General features: G+C 44.2%; 1 protein-coding gene across 1 annotated transcript; it reads left to right on the top strand.

Annotated features, from left to right (window-relative positions):
- Window positions 1–2,612: 2,612 nt before the first annotated feature.
- On the top strand, window positions 2,613–8,225 carry LOC109541206. The gene is made up of 5 exons (XM_019909990.2): window positions 2,613–3,673; window positions 3,723–5,136; window positions 5,193–5,585; window positions 5,638–6,234; window positions 7,319–8,225. Exons 1-5 carry the CDS (start codon window positions 2,678–2,680, stop codon window positions 8,167–8,169), a joined length of 4,251 nt encoding a protein of 1,416 aa, XP_019765549.2. The 5' UTR covers window positions 2,613–2,677; the 3' UTR covers window positions 8,170–8,225.
- The last annotated feature ends 607 nt before the right edge of the window (window positions 8,226–8,832 follow it).

Below are 8,832 nucleotides of genomic sequence, written 5' to 3' on the forward strand. Positions count from 1 at the left end.
AAGGCTCACTGAGTTACCTTATCTGTAGAAACGATTGCTTAAAAATGCGGTTTTTCTGGTTTTTGGTCTAAAACGAAAAAACCGGAAATTTTGAAGAAACTTTAAAAATCTTCAAAGCTGTGAGGTATTCAATGCGTTTGCCAAATAGTCATATGCCTTTGCTTTTTCTGATCGTTTTTTCGGAAAACTAATTTTTTCGAGAAAAAAATAACAAAGGAACTTTGTTTGGATTTTGTCCCAAATTAAAAAGTAAAACGAGTATTCGAAAAAGACACCAAATGAAGGAACAGAAGACCAAAGTATAAATACGCCCAGTTTTTTTGTAAAATCGATGTTTTAATTTTTTTGATTCGAAGACTCTCAGTGTGCACAGTTTAAAAAGAGTTTTGTTTAGAAATATTGACCTAAAAGTGAAGAAACCGGAATTAAAAATAACTTAAATTATTCACAACGACGAAGTTGGCGAATTTTACAACTAATTAATTATAAAGTTTCGCTTGTTCTGTTGGGGAAAATATTTTTTGGAAGAAACCCAGAAAAAATTATTAGGGTTTTGTCCAGAATTCGAAGCTGCAAAAGTTTTAAAAAAAGTCTTTACAAAGCGTTTAAGGTGGGGAGTGTTCCAATAGAATTTATTTGATAAATTTTCACAGAAAATACCTCAATAGTGTCAATGATGTTAAGTAAAACTTTAGAAATTTAGAAAAGAGATGAAAAACTTGCCAAGTTTGAATTCACCATTGCAGCCTACAAAAAATCAAAATATCAGAAGATTTAGACTCAGTTTCAGCTTGTTAGAGCACAAATAAACTAAGCTTGAAAACTTTAAAGAAAAGTTGCTCATTTTGAAACACTTTTCCGTGTCTGAAGCTCCATTTTGAATACTTCGTGCGTGCAGCCAAGGGAAGCGCAGCATTGAAGATAATTAGAAGAAAATCATGTAGTTAACTATGACTGAGATACGAAAAATATTTAAAAAAAAATTGTTTGAAGCGATTGGAAGATGAAAATCTTCCAATCGCTTCAAACAATTTCCAATCCCAAGTTTGAATGTTTAGTTGAAAGCAACTGATCGGAGCGAAGAATTCACTATTGCAGCCAACACAAAATCAAAATATCAGAAGATTTTGACTCAGTTTCAGCTTGTTGGAGCACAAATAAACTAAGCTTCCTGAATACTTTAAAGAAAAATTGCTCATTATGAAACATTTTTCCGTGCCTAAAGCCAAGGGAAGCGCAGCATTGAAGATAATTAAAAGAAAATCGTGTAGGTTTAACTATGACTGAGATACAAAGAAGATAAAAACTTGTATGAAGCGATTGGAAGATGAAAAACCTCTAAGTTTGAATGTTCAATTGAAAGCACAGTTGCTTCTCTGCTCAGTAGCAGAGCGAATAATTCACTATTGCAGCCTATGAAAAATGAAAATTTCAGAAGATTTTGACTCAGTTTCAGCTTGTTGAGTCACCAACAAACGAAGCTTCCTGAAGACTTTAAAGAAAAGTTTCACATTTTCAAACATTTTTCCTTGTCGGAAGCCTCCACTTTGAATATTTCGTGCGTGAAGCCAAGGGAAGCGCAGCATTAAAGATAACTAGACGAAAATCGTGGAGGTTTAACTATGACTGAGATACGAAGAAGATGAAAATTTGTATGAAGCGATTGGAAGATGAAAAATGCTCCGAAGTTTGAATGTTCAATTGAAAGCAACTGAACAGAGCGAATAATTCACTATTGCTGCCGATAAAAAATCAAAATTTCAGAAGATGTAGACTCAGTTTCAACTTCTTGAGCCACAAGCAAATTAAGCTTCCTGAAGACTTTAAAGAAAAATTGCACATTTTCAAACATTTTTCCGTCTCTTAAGCTTATCTTTCAATACTTCGTGCGTGAAGCCAAAGGGAGCGCAGCATTGAATATAATTAGAAGAAAATCGTGTATGTTTAACTATGACTGAAATACGAAGAAGATAAAAATTTATATGAAGCGATTGGAAAATGAAAAACTGAGGGGAGCGAAGAATTCTAAAAAATCAAAATTTCAGAACACTTGGACTCAGTTTCAGCTTGTTAAGGCACAAATAAACGAAGCTTCCTGAAGACTTTAAAGAAAAATTGCACATTTTCAAACATTTTTCCGTCTCTTCAGATCTACTTTGAATATATCCTGCGTGAAGCCAACAGAAGCGCAGCATTGAAGATAATTAGAAGAAAATCGTCCTGTGGTAGGGCCAGGGGCTACGATCCCGCCAGAGTCCCTTTTCTAAAAAGAAAAAAGAGTCCCTAGTGCAATTAAACTTCCCATTTTTTATGTGGTTTTATACTAGCTCTTAAGGAGGCCCCTGACATCGTGAGGCCGGGGCTATAGCCCCAGTAGCCCCCCTTAGACCCAGCGCTGCTTAAGAGCGGTTGAATTCCTCAGATTCTCCATTAAAGGTGGTGTAGACTTAAATTTGCTACTTGCATTAGTTTGGAAGATGCTAATTTTTAAGAGCGAGAACGTAGTTGCTTAAGAACATCCAATTTGAGTTTAGCAGCTTCAAGCTGCTTTTTTTTCGAAGATGGGAAAATGAAGCAACAGTAGGACTAGTAAGTGTGTAGTATTTCAGGGTTATGAGGGTGACAAGACATTGACTGCGGCAATCATTTCCAAATCAGCAGAAAATTCCTTGTAAAGATGAGATTCAGAAAAACCATCAGTGGACTGAACGCGTCCCCATCTCAAATCAAGCGGAAACTGAAGCACATGAAGCCACCCGGCTACAACATGGAGCTGGACGAAATGCTCGTACTGGCCACGATGAAAATGAGCCCCATTATCGATTTGTTGATGGACGCCCCCAAAAGTCCCGTCCACTTCATCAAACTATCTGAATGCGACGACATTGAACAGGTGATGGACATTGTGCGGGACGTGACAAAGGCCCTGGAAAACATCGGCTTCCAGATGGATATCCAGATGGTCAATTTTGACATGGACAAGTATCGGGAGCGGGCAAATTGCGACCGGCAGGTCTACGTGGACACCTCGCTCCTGCTGGGCATTTTGGAGCTGCATAATATTCTGGAAAACCTCAAAGCCGACCTGGACGGCTTCTACCGCTCGATTGGCATCCACTCCTTTGTCCAAACCGAATCCCTCTCAAGCGCCAGCTCTTGCAACCCCAACAAAATAGTCTTCAAGCTCAACCCGAAACTTCAAGCCGACAGCAATGACTCATCTTCGCTGGGGTTTTTTAAGAAGAACTTCCTGGTGATGCCTTCTATGACCCAAATAGTGCCTCTGGCTGAATCCAGATCGCAGATCCTCATGCAAAGTGCCACTCATCAGTACTCGTCAGTGAAAAAATCCAAATCAGAAATCTTCATGGACGATGAGGAAATAACTGGAGTGACCGACGTGTATGGGGCGCGGAAGATATTGGTAAAATGTATCTACGACCTGAAGGGAGTGAGCGACTACCTGGCCACCCCTAGAGTCGACGCTTCCACCATAGTCTCCAATGCTTCAGAAGCGTCTCAGCGCTTCTTCGTCCCCAGTCAAGAAAAGGGACACTTTTACGTCCCCAGCCAAGAAGAGGCTGCGAAATTCTCCCCAGCACCTCGAGCTCGAGGTCCTGACGGCTGTTGCTGCAAGGACTGTTTTGGCCTGGATGAAGGCGCCACCATTCCGGTGAGTTAAAGGAGATGTTTGTAAACAGAAAACAAACAAATTTCTTTAGGAATGCGACGAAGACCAAGTGATCATCTGCATCAAGGGATGCAACAAAGAAGAAGGCGATGTGCAGATAGTGATTCGTCAATGTCCCGATTGCAAGGCCAACACTGAAGGAGCTGTAACAACCACCAAATCACCGACAGCCAATTTTTTGCCAGTTTCCACTGAAACTCCACTGATAACCGAAAGTCCTCCGGTAGCTGATGCAATCAAGTCCGAAGAGGCCATCTTGAGCGACTCCAGTGTTAATGATAATTCAGAGCCGATTGTGTTGCACAACAAAGACTCCAAGGGCAGTGTGGTGTGCAGTGAAGAGGAGGAGGAGGAGGCGGAGAAGGAAGAGAAAGAGGGAGGAAAATCCTCCAGAAGGTCCACGCTGCGCAGCTATGTGCAGAACCAGCTCAGCTGCTCCAGGATAAAAATGTGCGAAACCACCAATCTGTGCTTCGAAACGGAAACTGGGCAAGAGCTGGTCATTTCCCTCACTGTAACCCCCAAGGAGCTGGTGGGGGAGAAGCTGAGTCTAGGAGATATTTTCAGTGACAGCGAAGGCGCCTCTGAACCCGTCAACTCCTCCCAAAAGGCGCCTGCTTCCAAAACAAACGCCCAGCCTGCCAGGCAGCGCGTCGCCTACTTTGTGCCTGATCGCTACATACCTCTGGGCAGAACGAAGATTTGTTCCTCCTTGGACTTCGACGTAACCACCGCGGCTTCCAAGATCCGCTCCCATGGGATGAGGAACAGAAACAACAAAATCGTGGTGCAGCTGCAGGACTTCGGTACTGATAATCTGCTGAGGGCCTGCCGCCCGGCCAAATGCTGCAGGAAAGCCATCTTGAACGAGAAAATGAAGAAATGTCTGCCCTATGCGGCCAGTTTGCGTTCGCTGCCCTTGGACGAAGACGACTTCAGCGTCATCAACGAGTCACTGCAAATGAGCCTTCAGAAGGTGAAAAACTCCACGGATCTGAAGAAAGACTTTACGGCCAACCAGCGCTTTGTGCTCAACCCCATACATACTGTGCTCTATTTCTTCTACGAACCCGACTTGCCCCAGGACGAGCTCCGGGAGATTTGCCAAAGGAAACTAGTCGAACTCAAGCTGGCCTTTTATATCCACCTGTCCAGCGATCCTCCTCTACCCTGCCAGTACTTCATCCAGTACTTTGGGGTGGAAAAAGGGCAGGCCCAGCCAAGTGGGAATTTCTCCAAGTGGATGAGGCGCAGCTACGAAGACCGACCCATCAGCCCAACGGGGCTTGTTGCAGAGCGCAAGTCGCGCCTCAGCAGGATTCCAGTCTATCGCAGGCCAAAGGCCCTGGCAAGCTTAGAGCTTCAAGAAGCACCGGCTTCAGTTGAGCCCAACATCTTCCTGGCCAGCCCGAGCTCACTGCCCAGAACACCAGGCTTGGAAGACAGCAAGTTTTTGCTCAAACATAACTTACTTTCACTTAAACCAACTGATGTTTTCCAGAGTTGGTCCTAAGGAAAACCCCACAGCAAACCACTGGCACCAGTTCGCCCATTCACTCAATTGAGGATCTAGGGAACTCGAGATTATCCTCCAAGTGCTCGACTGGAGGCACGCTTAAAAGGGGCAAGAGAAAAAAGAAAGAATTCTACCTGTCCAAGTCGCGGTCGGAGATATCGCTCAACATCCAAAGCAAGCCCAATTGCCAGAGCCAACAATTGTCTCTTACTGCCAGCCTGGAGGCCCCCAAGGGCAGTAAAAGTGAAGACCACCAGTCGAAGATTATCTTGAGCTATTTCTCCAAAATGCTGTTTGAGATGGTGAAGAAGCAGATGGCGCGGGAGCAGTTGATAATCAACGCGGCAGTCCATGTCGGGGTGGGAACCGAAAACAAAAGTATGGCCCTGAAGGGTGTTTGCAGGCGAACAATCACTAGTTCTTTGTGCAGGTCTGCTGGAGATCTACCGCAAGCCGGCGAAATCCCTACGCAAAAGCTACCACGACTTGAAAGCCAAACAGTCCCAATACTGTTTGGTGATGGCCAACTCGGACATCTTAAAGAGCATCTCCTTGCAGACTTCCAAACAGCTGAAAGACTGCAAGAAGTGCCAAACCTCCAACACTCTGCTGGATTGTTTCCAGAAGAAACAGATCCTCAAGCGTTGCTTCAACTGCGAGCAGAGCTGCGACGAAATTGAGAACTTCGTGGTGACGTTCAACAGCGACCAATCGTGCGAGTCAACCAGGACATGCGACAGCGACCAGGAGGATTCTTTGCGCCAGTCGCTAGTTCGACTCAAAGAGACCCTGGAGCAGTACGAGAGCCTCAAGACGGAAATCGCGCAATTGCCGCAGAACAATTTCATCAATCCCATCGAGTACTTTGTCTACCATCAAGTGTGCGCCTGCAATCCCAGAGTTTCCAAAAAACCGTCCATGATGCAGAAGATTCTGAGCAAAACTAAAGAGCTGTTTTGCTCACCTGAGAAGGACATGTCGAGGAAGTACAACAATCAAAGGGCGGCGTTTAGCCTGTCTTCGACAGGTAAGAGATGAAAGCGACATGCAGTTTTGTGCAACTTCAAGAAGCGTGTTTTTTTCCGTTGTTTTTAGTAAGCACTTCATGTCAAAAACCAGCCGAGTTTCAAACACCTTCTTTTTCTCTTTAAAAGCGCCATTGCGAACGAAAAATTAGGACAACACTGTTCAGGAATGATTGATTGATCGGGAAATGATCTGTTTTGGTCCTTAAAGCGCTAAAGAGCTACGATTTTGTCGGGTTTCTTCAAGGCGAATTGCTCGATATCACAGCAAACGTCAGATATCGCGAATTTTTAGCAATAAAATCATTCTAGCGATCGAGAGTAGCTCATGGTTTTAACGAAACACCCGGTATAGTTAGACGTATTGTAAGAAAAAAATCACACTTACTCTGACTGTCTGGTTTTGTCTGCCTCAAGTTGGTCATATCTGGTTAAACGTCAGTTGTCACGTTTTCAACACGGGTTTTGGTCAGAAAATCGCTTAGAAAATTTAACACAAAATTGTTCAGGAATGGTTGGTTTCACGAAAAATGTCCAGCTTTGGACTTTAAATCACGAGAAAACTGCGATATGCGGAATTTTTTTTAAGACGCGATGTCACAATAAGCGTCAGATATTGCCCCGGTGTTCAAAACGAATTTTCGGCTCTAAAATCACTACAACAATAAGAATTTTTGCAAAAAAAATGTCCATGAATGGTTTATTTATCGGAATCTGCACAAATACGGGATTTAAATCGCGAAAAACCTTCGATTCTTCCAATTTTCTGCAGCGCAAAACACGCAGCCTGTCAATTTTTTGGCAAGTGACGCCACTAATGATTGACAATTTGAGTAGAGCTGCGACACACGTCATTTACCGTGCCCACTTGTTATCCACACTGATTTATCTGCTGAATGTCGGCGATTACTTCACAACCATCCTGAGCCAAAGAGTTTGCACAAATACAGTGTATTTTGTGATTAGAAGCGCATGCAATTGCAAAACTTCAAAGCTTTTGGCTTAAAAACAACCGAAATATAACAAAAAACGCTTGGTTAATTTGCACAATTCCACCCTCAAATATCTAGTGATTTTAATTGGCAGACAAGGACCAATGCCATAGCTGCGGTTGCAAAATCTCCACCTGCACTGGCCAATCAGCGCAGCTGCTCTGCAGCTGTCCAGAAGAAACCGGAGCTGAGCAACCGCGCTCTTTTCTAGCCTGTTGCCAAAAGTTCAAACACAAAAGCAGCCTTTCCAAGTTGGCCTCAGCTTCAGCGTTGTCGGTCAAGTCGCTGAAGAGCCGCCTGAAGTTATCCAAGCCCGCCCAAAGGTCCTGCAGCTGCGTAGCTGAGCCGGACAGTGAAAAACTGACCATGTGCATATCAGGCAATATCGAGGTGGTAAAGTGCGATCGCGTCAGCGCTGCAACCAGCACTATGAGAGACTCAGCGACTCAAAAATGCACTTGTGGGCAGTGCCAGAAGTTTGCAGATGATGGCACGTGCTGCTGCTCACACTGCTTGGGCTGTTTGGATAAGAGCTTTGATGCCAAACCCGCCAATCAGAGCGTATCTGTTGAGACCGAAGCTGTTGCGGATGCAGAGAGCATTCTGAGTCCTCAATCTCCTGCTTCTATGGCTGTTAGCAACACATACTCTGCAGGAATTGTTATTATGGATCCAGAAGAGTCAAAAAAAAGCTTAGAACGCTCGAGCTTCCTGGATCCTCAGTTTGCGTCGGGCAGCAACGATTTGAACAACCTGGATGGTATCCAGAGTGGGCTTTCACAGCAACGGGCTGTAGAAGAAACAGTGGAGGCCCAGATCAGTGGCAGCAACGAAACAACTGCCAGTTACTTCGTTGTAACCTCTCCTCCTCAGCTACTCCATCAGCTCCTCAACTTTCAGCAGCTGCTCCAAGTGAAGGCGCGTGAAGGGCGATTCAACCCTTAACAAAACGGCCCCTTTGTAGTTTATTAGTGGACTGTTGCAATAAACCGTAGAAATTGTGTGGATTTTTTAATTCCAACTAAAGCGTTAACTGTAATCCTTGATGGAATGCGAATTTTATCAACTTTTCAAATAAGCTAAAATGGATTTATATTGAATAAATGTTTTTTTTTCGGTGACGTTTGGGAAATGCGCTTTTATGCACTCCCAGAGCTCTCTGGTGGTCTGTGGCGCTGGGTTGTGTGGGACTCCAGCTAAGCTGTTTTTATGCCTTCCGTGTACCATACGGAGTCCCCTGTGATGGCTGATGGAGTCTCTCCACCATCTCGCCCCTCGTTTAGAACATATGTTCTGAAAGGTACCGAGATGCTTAGAGTTTTGATTCGATCAGCTTTTGATCCCATGGGTTCGACTATCTTCAACTTTCTGAAGATCGCACTGTGTCCTAAATCCGTCGCTTTCCTGAGGACATCGTCACCCATACGGTAAGCGCTTCTTAGGGCCTCAGCTTCAATGGATAAATGCAACGGCTCCAGCCCCCCGAGGTGTGTCCATAGCGGCCGTCGGGGTCGTTGACATTGCTCCAGTTATTCCCAGACACGCCAGCCTCTGAACTTTGTTCAGGGACTGTCGATATGTGCTGATTTTGGTTCTATGCCACCATAT

This window comes from Dendroctonus ponderosae, unplaced genomic scaffold, assembly GCF_020466585.1.
Source record: "Dendroctonus ponderosae isolate FM_Combo_2020 unplaced genomic scaffold, Dpon_F_20191213v2 Dpon_F_20191213_1, whole genome shotgun sequence".
Lineage (NCBI taxonomy): Eukaryota > Metazoa > Arthropoda > Insecta > Coleoptera > Curculionidae > Dendroctonus > Dendroctonus ponderosae.

Bases quoted from the DNA above. Each gene is read 5' to 3' on its own strand.
- LOC109541206 (XM_019909990.2), top strand. From the start codon at position 2,678: ATGAGATTCAGAAAAACCATCAGTGGACTGAACGCGTCCCCATCTCAA. The intron at 3,674-3,722 runs GTGAGTTAAAGG...AAATTTCTTTAG, and splicing joins ATGAAGGCGCCACCATTCCG to GAATGCGACGAAGACCAAGT. The intron at 6,235-7,318 runs GTAAGAGATGAA...TTTAATTGGCAG, and splicing joins GTTTAGCCTGTCTTCGACAG to ACAAGGACCAATGCCATAGC.